This window comes from Nipponia nippon, unplaced genomic scaffold (assembly GCF_047370975.1).
Source record: "Nipponia nippon isolate SJK-2023a ecotype South Korea unplaced genomic scaffold, ASM4737097v1 scaffold_1, whole genome shotgun sequence".
Lineage (NCBI taxonomy): Eukaryota > Metazoa > Chordata > Aves > Pelecaniformes > Threskiornithidae > Nipponia > Nipponia nippon.
In genome coordinates this window covers 137830-155350 of record NW_028262290.1, presented here as the reverse complement: position 1 = coordinate 155350, position 17521 = coordinate 137830, and the positions used below count along the sequence as shown (strand labels likewise).

The following is a 17521-nucleotide window of genomic DNA, read 5'->3' as shown; positions in this document are numbered from 1 at the left end:
TCTCTTGAGTAAAGGCTGCACTCCAGATAGCTGATCCATAGAATCACAGAATCTTTAAGGTTGGAAAAGACCTCTAAGATCGAGTCCAACCTTTAACCTAACTGCCAGGTCCACCTCTAAACCATGTCCCTAAGCACCACATCCACATGTTTTTTGAACACTTCCAGGGACTGTGATTGCACCACTTCCCTGGGCAGTCTGTTCCAATGCCTGACCACTCTCTCCGTGAAGAAATTTTTCCTAATATCTAATCTAAATCTCCCCTGGCACAGCTTGAGGCCGTTTCCTCTTGTCCTATCACTTGTTACAAGGGAGAAGAGACCGACCCCCACCTGGCTACAACCTCCTTTCAGGTAACTGTAGAGAGCAATAAGGTCTCCCCTCAGCCTCCTCTTCTCCAGACTAAACAACCCCAGCTCCCTCAGCCGCTCCTCATAAGACTTGTTCTCCAGACCCTTCACCAACTTCGTTGCCCTTCTCTGGACACGCTCCAGTAACTCAATGTCCTTCTTGGGGTGAGGGGCCCAAAACTGAACACAGGATTCCAGGTGCGGCCTCACCAGTGCCGAATACAGGGGCACTATCACCTCCCTCGTCCTGCTGGCCACACTTTCTGATACAAGCCAGGATGCTATTGGCCTTCTTGGCCACCTGAGCACACTGCTGGCTCATGTTCAGCTGGCTGTCAACCAACACCCCCAAGTCCTTTTCAGCCAGGCAGCTCTCCAGCCACTCCCCCCCCAGCCTGTAGTGTTGCATGGGGTTGTTGTGGCTGAAGTGCAGGACCTGGCACAGCCTTGTTGAATCTCATACAGTTGGCCCCAGCCCAACAATCCAGCCTGTCCAGGTCCCTCTGCAGGGCCTTCCTGCCCTCTAGCAGATCGACATTTCATCTGCCAACTTACTGAGGGTGCACTCAATCCCCTCATCCAGATCATCAATGAAGATGCTGAACAGGACTGGCCCCAGCACTGAGCCCTGGGGAACACCACTCGTGACTGGCCTCCAACTGGATTTGACTCCATGTACAACCACTCTCTGGGCTCGGCCATCCAGCCAGTTTTTAACCCAGCGCAGAGTGCACTTATCCAAACCATGAGCAGCCAGCTTCTCCAGGAGAATGCTGTGGGAAACATGTCAAAGGCCTTACTAAAGTCCAAGCAGACAACATCCACAGCCTTCCCCTCATCCACTAAGCGGGTCACCTTGTCATAGAAGGAGACCAGGTTAGTGAAGCAGGACCTCCCTTTCATAAACCCATGCTGGTTGAGCCTGATCCCCCAGTTGTCCCGCACGTGCTGCGTAATGGTACTCAAGATGACCTGTTCCATGACCTTCCCCGGCACTGAGGTCAGGAATGATCCTCTATAAAATTGTCTAGATTTTTTTTTTAATCTTACATGATACTTTGTGGTATTGAGTTCCATAATTAGGCATTTTGTTTACTTCTTTTTCTTGATAATTTTATTGGGTCTTCTGGGATGCAGTAAATACCTATCTCTTATTCACTCTTTCTGTACCATTCATGTACGCCAGTATCATATCACTTATCTTTCTTCCAACCTGAAGAATCCTAGTTCTTCTATGTGGGAACCATTCCCACACCCCTCTGGACCTTTTTTTATTTCATCTATGCCATTTTTAAGGTAGAGAAGGAGAACAGGGCTTCATGAAGAATTGCAAATGTAAGTACATGTTTATGCAGTGGCAGAAGGTGTTCTGTATGTTCTCCCATCTTTTCTGATACCTTATCCTCAAAAGTGAAATGATGTTGCTGAGAAGTGTGCCAGTGTTTTCAGAAAGCTTCCCCTAATGACTACAGAATCATAATCTCATTTTAAGGATGTTGCATTTTACATGCAATTGGGATTGTATTACTTCTATTGAGCTTAAGCATCATCCAGTAGCATAAAAATAAACTTACTAAGTCAGCACAAGGTTCTGGCTAGTCCGCTACTGTGTCTGATGCGAGCCACTGGGAATGCCAAGAAAAGAGCATAAAAGAAGAAAAGCATAAAGTGATTCCTTCCAGAATACTACTCCAGGCTACAACAATCTGTGTTTTAGCACTTTCTAAGCCAGAGGCCTTTAATTTTGGAGTTTTTTACTTCTTTCTTGAATCTATTCACATTTGCAGTAAATTTCACCTCCCACATCATTGCCCAGTCAACTCTGTAAAATCCTAATAGCCTTTTTTGTAGTTGAGTTTCATTTGACTACCCTGATATATAGCTTGGTATCATCAGCAGTTTCTCTCAATACGGTCTTCATCACTTCTACTCCTCATTAGTTACCAAATACTAACCCTAATACAGATAGCTGCTCTATGTTGTGATAGCAGGTAATATCTTTCTGCACTTTTTCAGTGTTTTAACTACTTATTTACCCACTAAAGGACATGCCTTCTTGTCCCATGGCAGCTTGTTTTTGTTAAGAGCTTTGGCTGATGAACAACCAAAAGTTTTTTAAAAAGTTCAGTATGCTGTGTTGAGATCACTAAACTTGCATGTTTGATGGCTCCTTTGGCAAATTGTAGTCTAAGAGGGTCTAAAAGGAATGACTTCCCTCTAAGCCATGTCGATTTCCTCCCCCCGCCCCCCCCATCTGGATTTTTAACTGCATGTGCCCATGCCTTTCTTCTATACCTGTCTGCCTTGTCTGGAAGTCAGTCATCTGCTTACCAATCCCACTATCCCTTCAAGATGTCAGATTTGTCACGTACATTCATTTGGTTCTGAGGCCTTTTCAAACAACAGGTTAATGCTACGGTTAATAGTTCAGGAAGGATTGTGAACTATAACAACTACTCATACTTGGGTACTGTAACAAGGGCGATACTGCATCTTGGAGTCTGGCTCTAGAGCAGAGGGCAGGCCACTGGGTACAGCTCAGCAGACTATGCAGCTTAGATCTGATGTATCTTCATAGATTTCTGTATTTGAGGTTCTCTGCTACGTTCAAAGACTTTAGAGAGGCTGTCCAGGAGCCAATTTGCACTTGAAGGGAAAAATCTGTGGTTTTGTGGAACTTTTTCCTTTTTACACAAGTATCTCACAGTAGTTGCTCAAGCCAAATTATCACAAAGGGCAGATGTTCCAGGTGTACATCAAAGCACATCAGATAAGCTCTACCAGCTCCTTTCAGGAGGGTAAGGAGGCACTGTAACAGCAGTGTACTTTAGATGCAGAACACATCCTAAAAGGCCTGAGAGACCAAGTTAACTGAGAGTCTGCCCTGCCAGAGTATCTTTCCTGGTGAGTTCCTTTGGTGAGGGACCCAAGTCAGAGTCTAAATTTACAAAAAGGACTTAGTTGTGTGACTTCAACATTAAGCAAGGCCAAAATGCTTACCTCTCTCATTAGCTACAGCATACCATACTGGTGGTCACACTGCTCTTTAGTGTATGCTACTGTATTGAAAGTAGTGAAATGCTTGGAGCACTAGCATACACCTGAGTCCTTTCAGTATATTTGATTTTTCCTAAGGCTTGGCACTTCCAAAAATTTTCAGTGAATCGTGGGTGGTAGGGGCAGGTGTCTTCTCACGCATGTAACTTCCTTCCCAGAATCCGCAGTAGTTGGTACATGAGCTACAGATCACCTAAAAGTTCTGGGCACAGGATTACTGTAAATCACTAAGACTTCAGTGCTGTCTCAAATTCAGCCCCTGGGTATACCCTTATGTCTACATTAACTAAATCAGCTATATACTTAACCTAGCACTTTCTTTTAAAACCTTAACTTTTCTTGTCTGCACAGTTCCCCAGGAGCAGGATGGGCAGCCAGAGGAAGAGGAAATGTTAGTAACACGTGACTCATCAACACCTACTTCATCAGCACTTGAAGAAATGGCCCTGTACAGCAGCAAGCGCAAACTCCGACACAGCCGGCGCAGTTTGGAGGCTGCTGTCCCTACGTAGAAGATCTGATGCACCTGGGCAATGGAATAGCCCAGCACAGGGCTTTTGAGCTTCCTGTGCTCCAGGGACAGCACTGGACTGCCCACACTGCTGCCTCCTGGACTCTGGATGGGAACTGAGCACCCCAGGGAGCATTGTGGTCAACTAACTTCCTTTAAGGCTGTGAACCGCCCTCTTTTCTCACCCAATAATGCACTGGGGCATGTCCTAAACAAAATGGGGCAACACTAGACTTATTGATGGCAAATTGAGAGGAGATGTGGGTAGGACAGTGGGCAGCTGCAGCTTGTTAGCCTGTAAATATTGTGTGTGGGGGAAGGGTAGGACAGAGAGAACATATGAGTGTGAGAGTGTGTTGGGCTCCAGCTGTTATTTCCTCAACTTGGATTTTTTTAGTGGTTAATATGTGAGCTTCTATTCTGGTATGAATTAGAAGGAAGGTCCAGCCTGCCTTTGCTCCTATTTAATTTCCAGTCCTTTGCCAAAAAGCATCTCCTTCCACCTCCCACACCATGTCACCTCGCTTTCTTTTGGGAGTATGTGGAAATGGGTAGCTTGGAAGCAAAGAAAAAGAAAAAAAAAGAATTTCAGTGAAGTGCCTCCCTCTGACACCGACACCTGTGTGCTCAAGCGAAGACGACTGATTAAGCAGGAGCCTGTGCCAGCTCTGTCAGCCACTTGCCTCTGTGAGCGCAGCAATCTATCCTGTGTAGGAAACTGCTCCTGCTAGTGTTTTGTGCTATTCTGGGAGACAGGTACCTACCTAGATGTACACATAATTGTGTGTATCTCATGCATGCAGTGTGAGCCACTACACTGTACAAGCACACTGTACTGAGTGTCAGAGGAGGCCAGGTATCTGTCTTCTGTCAGCACCATGACTGAATTGGTGAACTGGGGCAGAAATGAGAAAGGACCCAAACAGCTGTAGCAAGAGTATAGCAGTGTGCATGTGTGACAGCAATAGAGAGCAGAATAGTTGGGGATTAGGATACGGTGGCAGACATAGGAGGTGTAAACAGCAGATAAGGTAGTGGGTTAGGATTCAGGAAATGGGGAAGGGTAGGAAGTGGCGTTGCTGGGGTCAGGTTAGGAGTAATGGGGTCTTACAGGTAGGAGGATACTAGTGGGTGAGTCCACTATGTTGCCCGCTAGCTGTGAAATGAAATGTGATGTTATGGGGGTGCCCCGTGTGGGGCTCTGAAGGAGTGCCTGCCAGGCAGGGAGCACAATGAAGTAGGATGGGTCTGGCCTATGCCTTGCAATAACTACACAATTCTACTCTGCCAACTTGTTGGCTTCAGGCCCCTTTCCACATAGAACAGGGAAAATACATGCTTGCCCATGCAAGAGGAAAAAACAAAAATGAAAAAGGAGCAGGGGTGTGATTCCTGGTTTCCATGAGTGGAACAAGGGCTGTGAACAAGATTCTGTATCAAGTGAACTCTGCAGATGTGGAGGAGAAAGATGCTGCTTACAGCTCTGAAATCAGTCCCTGCTGCCCACTACTGAAGTAAAACATCCCCCCCCCCTTTTTTTTTAATGCCTCTAATAGGGAGAAAGGCATCTGAGCTTGGCAGTAATCTGATCTGTCTACCCTGATATATTGGTGCTCTCTGCTGAACCCCTTCAGCAGTAAGACCAGAGTTGGACCTTAAGCCTTTCAGTGACTCGAAGTGGCTTGGGAGCGACAGGCACTTCTGCTTGTATATTTGCGGAATGAAAGAACTGGATGCAGTTTCTTTTAGTTGAGAATCTCCCTTCATGCCAAAATCCAGTGGATCATTTTAACTGACTACATATGTTTTAATTTTACAAAGCTTTGAAAGGGGAACTCTGATAATCTCAAACTGCAGCTATGGCTGCTTCCATCATCAGCAATTTGAGCTTTTCCTTTTTAAATCTAATTTTAGCATTTGCTTTTTAACAACAGCAATTTTGGAAACAATCCTGGATTGGTTTTGGTGACTAACTTGTGATTCTTTTTTTCTTTCCCTTTGCGGTACCTGGTGCCAGGCTCTGGGTTCTCTCCCATTCTCTCCTGAGAGACTCTGAGGGAAAAATAGCGCATCAAGACTGTAACTAGTGAAATTTGTACAACCAAAGAAATCTATTTTGTGGTTCAAGGATAATAAAGTTTACTTTACATTTTAGAATCTTTACTTAATGTGGTTTGCCCTGTGTGAGGTCTGCAATTTCTATATCAACGCTTTGGTTCTTATTATTAATCACCCACTAATCTACCAAATGTACTGCTTTTGTGTGCAGAAATTAATGATCACCTAAATCAATGCCAGCTGCAGGAATATCAAGATGAGCATGTGCTACTCATGTAAATTTGGTAGAAAACTGGCATCTATGCTGAAAGGGGAGGAAGAGAACGTAAACTAGTAACTATTAGCTTCATCTTCATGTAGTTTGAAAGGGACTCCTTATTTTGGAAGTAGCAGATTTACTCTATGGGGATGGAGGGTAGTAGAGGTTTCTGCTCCAGAGAAGCTGTAGTAGTGAGGAAAGGAAATGGGGACAAACAGGTGAGATGATACATGTAGGTTTAGTTATCACAGTCGTCACTGACACCTATTTAAAAAAACATCATCCTGCTTAATAGAATACAAGAGAGGGAGGTAAATTCAGGAATGAGGGGAAAAAGAGCTATATTGTGCTGTTCAGTGTTACAACCTTTAAGACAAGTACCGATGCTAACTGCAGAGAGACTCTAATTCCATCCACTCAAGGGGCTGATTAGGCACAAAATGTACTTATGTGCTGTGGTGCCCATGCGCTTTGTGCCGGGCCTCTGTCAGTAAAGGCTGTGTAATGTGATGCTGTTGTCTGTGGCAGCAAGGACCAATCCCCTCTACTGCTGCTGAGCTCGGTGGTGCCTGCTGCTCCAGCCTGTTGCCTCACGGGTGTGGAGCACCATCCCTAAGGCTTTGGCTCCATTTGACCAACTGTCAGGGGTGTGGGAGGGAGTGCGCGCGTGTGTGTATGAATGTCGTGGTTTAACCCCAGTCAGCAAATAAGTACCATACAGCTGCTTGCTCACCCTCCCCCCCCCCCCCCCCCCCCGGTGGGATGAGGAAGAGAATTGGGGGGGGGGGAAAAAAGTAAAACCTGTGGGTTGAGATAAAGACAGTTTAATAAGTCAGCAGAGGAAGAAAAAATAATAATGATGATAAAAGAATATACAAAACAAGTGATGTACAATGCAATTGCTCACCACCCGCCGACTGATGCCCAGCCTATCCCCAAGCAATGATCGCTCCCCCCCAGTTAATATACTGAGCATGATGTCGTAGGGTACGGAATAGCCCTTTGGCCAGTCTGGGTCAGCTGTCCTGGCTGTGCCCCTTCCCAACTTCTTGTGCAGCCAGCAGAGCATGGGAAGCTGAAAAATCCTTGACTAGTGTAAACACTGCTTAGCAACAACTAAAACATCAGTGTGTTATGGATGTTATTCTTGTACTAAATTCAAAACACAGCACTATACCAGCTACTAGGAAGAAACTTAACTCTATCCCAGCTGAAACCAAGACAATGAAGGAACACCTGGACACGAGTTAGTAGGTGGCTGTTACAGTAGTAGCCTGGAAGTGATGCACAGCCTGAGCCCTGTTCATCAACTGATGTAATATGTAACACAGTGATATCAGCAAGATCTTAAGCCTCTTGGCTTTCTTTACTTGGCTCTGCATTAAAAAAAAAAAAAAAAAAAAAAAAAAAGCTATTTTGTTTACATGATTAAAGTTTTTAAAAATACAGTTTAACTGGTAAAAAGCTAACGCATTTCATGTAGCCCAAACAAGTTTTCCTTGATCTGGATCAATGGATGGCCACCAGGATGTGCCAGCACAGAGCAAGAAAAGCAGCCTCAGAGGGAAGAGGGCAGAATTCCTTGTTCTAGAGACAGTGTCATGCCAGACCTTGGCCTCATTCTCCATCCTTTGCAACTGTTGACTTGCAGGTACAGATGGAAAAGGAACCTTGGCATATCACGTGGTACCACAGCAACAGTCTTGCCTTAGTTCAGCTTGGAGGGTTCAAGAGTCTAAAGCGTAGACTCAAACAATGTATTTTGCAGGTTCTCACCTATAAAATGGAATTTTAAAAAAATCTTATTTTAATGTATCTTTTTTCTCCCCACTTAGACCGTAGTTTTCTTGGGCCAGGTTTGCTACTTTGTGCTTATATGTTACCTAACACAACTGAGCCATGATTAGGACATAAGACAAAAGTAAACACATTCTCATAAACATCATCAGCATCCTTGTAAGAATTGAAGCAGCTTGTTAGCATAATTTTTCTCAGATAAAAGCACATCATAGTAACATACACACCTCATAAAAATGCCAGCCTGAAAGCCTGCCATAACATACCCATTCATTGCATATACACTGGGGGGTGGGCAGGAAAGCCACATCCATTATCTGTGATTGAGATTTCCCCAAAGGGTCCATGTTACAGGCTCCATTTCCAGTTAAGGTATGGACAGGAGGACAGAGGTGATTGCTGTGATGGAAGGTGGCCCACAAGTCTTAACAGCAAGCATGTTAAGAAGAGTTTCGGAACTAGAAAATCTGTCCAGCTGCTTCGTTTCTTATATGACAAACCTGCTGATGAGAAGCAAGGGAGTGGGGCCTAATTCCAAATGCTCTGCTAGATGAAGGTCCAGAAAAGGTGTTCATGCAAGAGTGTCTCATTTATGATAGCTACTTGAAGTATCCACTGAGCTAGCACACAATCGCCTCTGGTAAGATGTTGCTATTGGAGTAAAGACTGAGAAAGACAACCAAAAAATATTTTTCAGAACTTTATAGCTTCCCTTGGTTTTTAGGTGTGCTGGAAGGATGCTCTTATGTCTTCATTAACTCAGGAAATTTATTTAGGGTAGAGATTTTACTATAAGTAGGAACAAAAGAAACCAGTTCAGTTTTATAGGGATAATGAAAAGATCTTCAAGGCTTCAGAAGTACAGAACAGAGTACAACTGGTTAGGTAGAAGATTTGCAAGAAAGAATCTTGCAGCTAAATGCATTGTATAGCAACAGTGAATCAAAGCTGTGCTACTGGGAGTGCGGAGGGGAAGTTAATGTCATATTGGGCCATAGCTCTAGGTGCAAACTTGCAAGACATGAAGTAAAATGTGCTCTACATAACCCTGATTTTTGTGCATTATTGTAGTTTTACTGGAGATTACCACATAGCTCACCACCATATCTTGTTAAAAGCAAATGGAAAGGAGCAAATTATATTGAAATATGGAAGACAGCAATGGGAAAGAACTACAGCAAGCTTCCCTCCGTATGTTCATGTGTCCATGTTCAATATCTTTATCGATGACCTGGACGAGGGGATTGAGTGCACCCTCAGTAAGTTTGCAGACAACACCAAGTTGGGTGGAAATGTTGATCTCCTGGAGGATAGAAAGGCCCTACAGAGGGACCTGGACAGGCTGGATCGATGGGTCGAGGACAACTGTATGAGATTCAACAAGGCTAAAAGTGCTGCGTCCTGCACTTCGGTCACAACAACCCCATGCAATGCTACAGGCTTGGCAAAGAGTGGCTGGAGAGCTGCCTGGCAGAAAAGGATGTGGGGGTGTTGGTTGACAGCCGGCTGAACATGAGCCAGCAGTGTGGTCAGGTGGCCAAGGGGGCCAATGGCATCCTGGCTTATATCAGAAATAGTGTGGCCAGCAGGACGAGGGAAGTGATCGTCCCCCTGTACTCAGCACTGGTGAGGCCGCACCTGGAATCCTGTGTTCAGTTTTGGGCCCCTCACCCCAAGAAGGACATTGAGTTACTGGAGCGTGTCCAGAGAAGGGCAACGAAGTTGGTGAAGGGTCTGGAGAACAAGTCTTATGAGGAGCGGCTGAGGGAGCTGGGGTTGTTTAGTCTGGAGAAGAGGAGGCTGAGGGGAGACCTTATTGCTCTCTACAGCTACCTGAAAGGAGGTTGTAGCCAGGTGGGGGTCGGTCTCTTCTCCCTTGTAACGAGTGATAGGACAAGAGGAAACAGCCTCAAGCTGTGCCAGGGGAGGTTCAGGTTGGATATTAGGAAAAACTTCTTCACTGAAAGGGTAGTCAAGCATTGGAACAGGCTGCCCAGGGAAGTGGTTGAGTCTCCATCCCTGGAGGTATTTAAAGATGTGTAGATGTGGTGCTTAGGGACATGGTTTAGTGGTGGACTTGGCAGTGCTGGGTTAACGGTTGGACTTGATGATCTTAAGGGTCTTTTCCAACCTTAATGATTCTATGATTCTATGATGCTATGCTTTTTAAAGATTTGAGAAATGAGAGGATGATGTAGTTCAAATAGTAAACGTTGCACAAAATGTTGAGTTTGATGAGAGATATTCAAGAACTTACAGAACTGAATGAAGAAGAGTTACAGGAGAATTAATTTGAGCAATTTTCTAAAGAGCAGCAAATATAAAAACAGAAGACTGAAAAGCATCAATAATGGAAACATGGACACAGGTATGTATGGGAGCAGCAGGAAGTTCAGTGAAGGAAGCTGGAAAACATTCCATTCAAACAGTTAGTTCCCAAATTTAATTTATGTGAATTTACAAACTTGCTTAAGAACACATCTGTCAGTTGTAAAGGGGAACTACTATAGTAACATTTTAATAGGAAGCGTTAAATGATCGTGAATGGAAATATTCAGAAGGTTTTTATCTCCTGTTTGTAAGCATAATGGTAATCTTTCAACGGGACTTGAAAAACGTACATTAAAAAAATATGGCTCAGAATGACCTCTACTGACAGAAAGATGAACTGCCGCGTACCGTTCAATGTATGGAATTCAGCAGAGGATGAGTTAAAGAAAGCTATAGAGCTTTTTCCAGATTTAAAAATGGAATCTCACCTACTTTGGCCAAGGCCTGCTCCAGCTGTCAAGATTTAGTTTAGCACAGAAATATAGTTTGGATAGCCACACGGTTTAGTCCAAACATTTTCAGATTAAATGCTCATACTAGTTCAGAAAGGTTTTACACAACACATACAAAACTTTAATTACTAGGAAAAAAATTTCTTTAGGGGAGAATCTTCTTGTCATGAACACTTAAAAAATAAAACACCTGAGGAAAAGCATACGTTAACAGAAGAAGAGAAAGGTAATGGTGAGTTGTTTAGAATAAGTTATTGGATGCCTTAAAATGTATTAGAGAAAAACTACTGGATTAGTATCACACCGAATCAAAACAAAAATAAAACCTGCTTGAGAGAAGACATGGAAGAAATCACAAAAATCTCTCTATATACCCATGTAAAATGATAGGTATTACTAGCTAGCATTGTCAGGAGCTGGGAAATTAATAACGATATAAAGCAATAATGAAAATTTACAAATTAGTAGTCTTCAAAAAAAAAAGGGGAAAAAAAAAAAAAGCTAAAGCTAAAAATTCAGGAGCAGGGAGCTCTCTCAGCCTTTTCTCATATGTGAGGTGCTCCTGTCCCTTCACCATCCTTGTGGTCCTTCACTGCACTCTCTCCAGCATGTCCATGTCTTTCTCACACTGAGGGGCTCAGAACTGGACACAGTGTTCCAGGTGTGGCATCACAGTCCTGAGTAGAGGGGAAGGATCACTCCCCCCAACCTGTCAGCAACACTCCTCCTAATGCAGCCAAGGATACCATTCGCGTTCTTTGCAGCAAGGGCTTGTTGCTGCCTCATGTTCAACTTGGTGTCCAGCAGTAGCCCTAGGTCCTTTTCTGCAAAGCTGCTTTCCAGCTGGTTGTTCTCCAGCATATACTGGTGCACGAGGTTATTGCTTCCCAGGTGCAGGACTTTACACTTCCCCTTGTTGAACTGCAAGAGGTTCCCGTTGGCCCATTTCTCCAGCTTGTTGAGGTCCCTCTGGATGGCAGCATGACACTCTGGTGTACCAGCCACTCCTCTCTGTTGTTGTCTTCAAGCTTGCAGATCACTAATGAAGATGTTGGACAGGACTGGGCCCAGTATTGACCCCTGGGGTACACCACTAGTTACTGGCCTCCAACCGGACATCGTTCACCACCCTCTGGGCCAAGCCATTCAGCCAGTTTTCTATCCACCTCACTCTATGTTCATCCAGCCTATAGTTCACCAGCTTTGCTATGAGGATCTTATGTGAGACTGTGTCAAAGGTCCTACTAAAGTCCGGGCAGACAACATAATACAAATGTCCTAAGACAGTTAACTAAGTCATTGTATTTATTAAAGCAACTGGCTGAAGAAAAGCAAAAATGGAGGGCAAGTGTGCCAGGGCATATTAATAGAAGTAACAGAACTCCGAGCATGATTCAGTTGAATATTATGACACCGAAAATTGATCTCCAAATCACTGACTGCAAATTGCTCTAGACTATCGCAGGAGACACACCTCTCACATGGTGATACCTGAATTTTTGTGTCTTAAGCTGAAACCACTTATACATCTTATAGCCTCAAGAAAAAAGATGTGTAAATTCAAAAAGGAAGGCAGAAGGTTAGTACATTACCCAAAGTCAGTGGACACTGTAACAGCAACAATTACTACCAGTTACTGATTCAGCACAGGGACAGTCCCAGTGCTTCTCTCAGAAGCAATTTCTTAAGCTTTATTAACAAAGTGGTCTCATACTATCACCACAATCAGTGGTAATCTAAATAGATTAGCTATACAAGCTCCTTTGATATTGTAGCCAAGTCTTTCCTGTTCAGGTTTCTTAGAGCAATGCTGTAATACAGCAACAGATCTACACTTCATTTTTTAAAAAAGCTTGGTAACCAGTCCCCTCCTTAGCACACACACACACTAGAGCAACAGTTCTGGAGCTTAAAGACTCTCAGTTGCTTTATCCCCTTAGGTTTTGCTTTATGAGCAATTCTTGCACTCCATGATATCCAGCTGAGAATGATCTATTCGTTGGTATAGCAAAAGTGATTTTCAGAGCCCCTGCATGAGGCCAGCACAAACAAGTGTGGTCTGGCACAAGTTTGCATTCTTTTTTCATATTAACCATTTTTCCACTCTGAGAGGACAGGCAGAAGCAAGCAAACATGCCTCTGGCCATTTCCCAGAGAAGAAACAACATTTATAAGAGTCAAAGTTATTTAATTTTGCTTGTTTTGGAAGAAAAAAAAAAAAACCCAACCAACCAACCACAAAGAAGAGTTTTAGAAGGTCTTTAGTGGATACTGATGTTCCCAGAGCACAAGCAAGGTAATCAATAGACTTCCCTACATAGATGCTTGCCCATATTGGCTTCCTCATCTAAGCAACTCTGAGGTATTATGAACTCATCCACATCATAATCATGGGAGAGTAACATCTCATTAATTTTGCAGAAACTGAAGTAAATGACAGGGTAATTGTTATCTGGCCAAAGCAGTCTGAGAACTACAGAACCTTCTTTTAGGAGAAATGGGACAGGAGTGGATGATAAAATTCCCTTTTCTTTGCTCCTTCCAATACCTCTCAGAGGGAGACTCTGCAAGAGATTGTTCACATAGACAGGGGTTAGGAAATCGCAGCAGGCTCTTATAAAGAAATGAGGAAAGAAAGACAAAAAAACAGAGGTAAAAGTAATACTTTAGGGGTCATTAATTTCATTCTTTCCATCACATTTCTTCTAATACTTTGTTTAATTTTGTTTTAAACATGCCTCAACAAATGATCAAATAAAGTGTCACATTTTCTAGCAAAGCCTGCAAGCCTTTATCTGGGTTAGCTCCACTCAGATTTAGCAAATTTTTCTTTTTAACTTCCCAATGATGCTAAATCAGAAACCACAGCAATAAACAAAGAGAAATGGGATAGAAAGAGGTGGTGACAGGGAGAACAGGAGATTTGCAACTCAACTTTGTGGAAAAAACAGTTTCCTCTCTCTGCTACATCTACTATAGTGAAATAGGCATTACATTTTGAATATACACAACAAGAATCTCAAGGGCAAAGGTCTGAGTTCATCCGTCCTAATTTAGGGTGGGAAGCTACAAGTACAGTAAATATTTCAAAGCTCCTTAAATGTTTCAAGTTACCCTTTCTATTAATTTGTCTAATAGATGGTAGGACCTCTACCTACAAATATATATAATTTCTAATATGCAAATTCTAGTTATTATAAATCAAATTACTCAATATAAATTAAAGAATAAATTTTAAAAAAATCTATAAATAAGCCTCTAAGGAAATTAGTTAGGCACTTTGTCTCCGAGTTCTTCAGTCCAGCTGACTTGAATAGCAAAGAAGCTCTTCTTTAAAACAGAAGTGCTAAAACTACCACAAATCTGTACTCCAATTAAACATGAAAACTGTACAAAATTAATTTCTAATTGTAACTGTATGAACATTTCTCAGGAAAGCTACTGGAAAATAGCAGAGTTTACAAAAAATGAACAAGAAACTGCTCAAAGCAAGCTATGCATAGAAGGTCAAAAAGAGCAAACACAAAGTGAAAACTTCCCTGAAAATCAAACTTACTATACATTTGCCCTGGTTTTGGCTACAAAAAAAAAAGAAATAATTGAGTCAGATAATGGGACTCATTTCTGAAACAACCTCATAGACACCTGGGCCAAAGAGCATGGCATTGAGTGGGTATACCACATCCCCTATCATACACCAGCCTCCGGGAAAATCGAACGATACAATGGACTGTGAAAGAACACACTGAGAGCACTGGGTGGTGGGACATTCAAACATTGGGATACATATTTAGCAAAGGCCACCTGGCTAGTCAACACTAGGGGATCTGCCAATCGACCTGGCCCTGCCCAATTGAAACTTTTATGCACTGTAGAGGGGGATGAAGTCCCTGTAGTGCACATAGAAAAATATGCTAGGGAAGACAATCTGGGTTACTCCTACCACTGGCAAAGGCAAACACATTCATAGAATTGCTTTTGCTCAAGGACCTGGATGCACTTGGTGGGTGATGCAAAAGCATGGGGAAGCCCGATGTGTACCTCAAGGGGATTTGATTTTGGGTGAAAATAGCCAATGAACTGAATTGTGTAACGTTAATTGCTACTTAAAGTAATACTTTAAGGGTCACCACTTCTATGTTGCTATATGCCATATCAACAGTATTACAGTAAGAGTCACCCAGATTAATGAAGAATGAACTTTGATGAAACCGAGCAAAGTGCAGTGGCGATGGAACCAGAACTGGCTTCAGCATGCAACAATCCAGGGAGAAAATTCACATGGCCAAAGCCTAACTAGAGTTCAAGCTGGTGAGTACTGTGAAGGACAACAAAAAGGTTTTTTTTAAAATATGGTAACAGCAAAAGGAGGACCAAAGATAACATTGGTCTGTTACTTGATGAGGTCAGTCACCTCACAAATAGGGACATAGATGAAGCGGAGACATTCAATGCCTTCTTCGCCTCTGTCTTCAACACCAATGACGGGACCTGGGACCCCCAGGGCCTTGTGTTGGAAAACCGTGACTGGGAAAATGATAAACTCCCAGCTGACCCTGAACTTTGAGACTTGCTGCTCCAGCTGGATGTGCATAAGTCTATGGGGCCCAATGGGATTTATCCCAGAATACCGAAAGAGCTAGCTGATGTTATCACGGGACCTCTCTCCATTATTTTTCAACAGTCTTGGGAGTCTGGAGAGAAAATTGCCCCAATTTTCAAGAAGGGTGAGAAGTATGATCCTGGTAATTACAGGCCTGTCAGTGTCACTTCAGTGCCTGGTAAAATTATGGAGAAGGTTATTCTGGGAGTTATTGAAAAACACTTGAGAGACTATGCAGTCATTGGTCATAGCTAACATGGGTTCATGAGGGAAAAGTCCTGTTTAACTAACTTTATTTCCTTTCATGACAAGGTCACCCATCTAGGTGACCAAGGGAAGCCAGTAGATGGGGGTTTTTTTGGGTTTTATTAAACCTTTTGATACCGTCTCTCACAATATTCTTCTGGACATGTCCAGCATACAGCTAGACAAGTCCGTAATACGTTGGGCGAGCAATTGGCTGACGGATTGGTCTCAAAGACTTATAGTAAATGGGGTTACATCAGGCTTGTGGTGAGTCACCAGTGGGGTTCCCTCAGGGCTCAATTTTAGGGCCAGTGCTCTTTAATGTCTTTATGATCTGGACAACGGAATCGAATGTACATTAAATGAGTTTGCTGAAGATACTAAATTAGGAGGAACTGTGGACTCCCTCAAGGGTAGACAGGCCTTAGGGAGAGATCTGGATAGACTAGAGAGCTGGGCAACCACCAACCATACGTAATTCAACAAGAGCAAGTGCCAGATTCCGCACCTGGGACTGGGTAATCCTGGTTATACATAGAAATCTCAGGACGAGAGGCTGGAGAACAGCCCAGCAGAAAGAGATCTCGGGGGGTTGGGTTGATGGCAAGTTGAATATGAGTCAACAGCGTGCCCTGGCAGACAGAAGGGCCAACTGTGCCCTGGGGTGCATCAAGCGCAGCACAGCTAGCCAGTCGAGGGAGTTGATTGTCCCACTCTACACTGCACTGGTACAGCCCCACCTCGAGTACTGTGTGCAGTTTTGGGCGCCTCAATATAAGAAGGACATCAAACTATTGTGTCTAGAGGAGGGTGACCAAGATTGTGAAAGGCAGCTGAGGTCACTTGGTTTGTTCAGCTTGCAGAAGAGAAGGCCGAGGGGGAACCTGGGATGCAGTTAGGAAGGCTAAGGTCCACTTGGAATTAAATCTGGCAAAGGATGTCAAGGACAACAAGAAGGGCTTCTTCAAGTACATCAGTAGCAAAAGGAAGACTACGGAAAATGTGGGCCCACTGCTGAATGAGGTTGGTTGCCCTGGTGACAGAGGATACAGAAAAGGCAGAGTTACTGAATGCCTTCTTTGCTTCAGTCTTCACTGTTAAAGCTGGCCCTCGGGAATCCCAGACCCTGGAGGTAGGACAGAAAGTCTGCAGAAAGGAAGACTTTCCCTTGGTCAAGGAGGATCGGGTTAGAGATCAATTAGGTAAACTGGACACCCACAAATCCATGGGCCTCAAGAGGATGCACCCACGGGGGCTGAGGGAGCTGACAGATGTTATTGCTAAGCCACTCTCCATCATCTTTGAAAGGTCATGGAGAACAAGAGAGGTGCCTGAGGACTGAACAAAAGCCAATGTCATGCCAAACTTCAAAAAGGGAAAGAAGGAGGACCCAGGAGACTACAGGCCAGTCAGCCTCACCTCTATCCCTGGAAAGGTGATGGAACAACTCATTCTGGGTATCATCTCTAAGCATGTGGCGGAAAGGAAGGTTATCAGGAATAGTCAACATGGATTCACCAAGGGGAAATCATGCTTGACCAATCTGATAGCCTTCTATGATGGCATGACTGGCTGGGTAGATGAGGGGAGAGCAGTGGATGTTGTCTATCTTGACTTCAGCAAGGCTTTTGACACTGTCTCCCATAGGTAAGCTCAAGAAATATGGGCTAGATGAGTGGACAGTGACATGTATTGAGAACTGGCTGAATGGTAGAGCTCAGAGGGTTGTGATCAGTGGTGCAGAATCTAGTTGGAGGCCTGTAGCTAGTGGTATTCCCCAGGGGTCAGTATTGGGTCCAGTCTTGTTCAACTTATTCATCAATGACCTGATGAAGGGACAGAGTGTACCCTTAGCAA

General features: G+C 43.7%; 1 protein-coding gene across 49 annotated transcripts in view; it reads left to right on the top strand.

The window, feature by feature from the left end:
* Nucleotides 1–6081, top strand: part of SCRIB (scribble planar cell polarity protein) — a 117255-nt gene extending 111174 nt beyond the window's left edge. For 47 of the 49 annotated variants that reach the window (XM_087770532.1, XM_087770844.1, XM_087770610.1 and 44 more), the window contains one exon: nt 3759–6081. In XM_087770532.1, the coding sequence (XP_087626658.1) occupies nt 3759–3919 (161 nt within the window). In that variant the 3' untranslated portion in view covers nt 3920–6081. The remainder of the gene's footprint in view (nt 1–3758) is intronic. The other 2 variants (XM_087771196.1, XM_087770893.1) reach the window with 1 other exon arrangement.
* Nucleotides 6082–17521: the final 11440 nt, after the last annotated feature.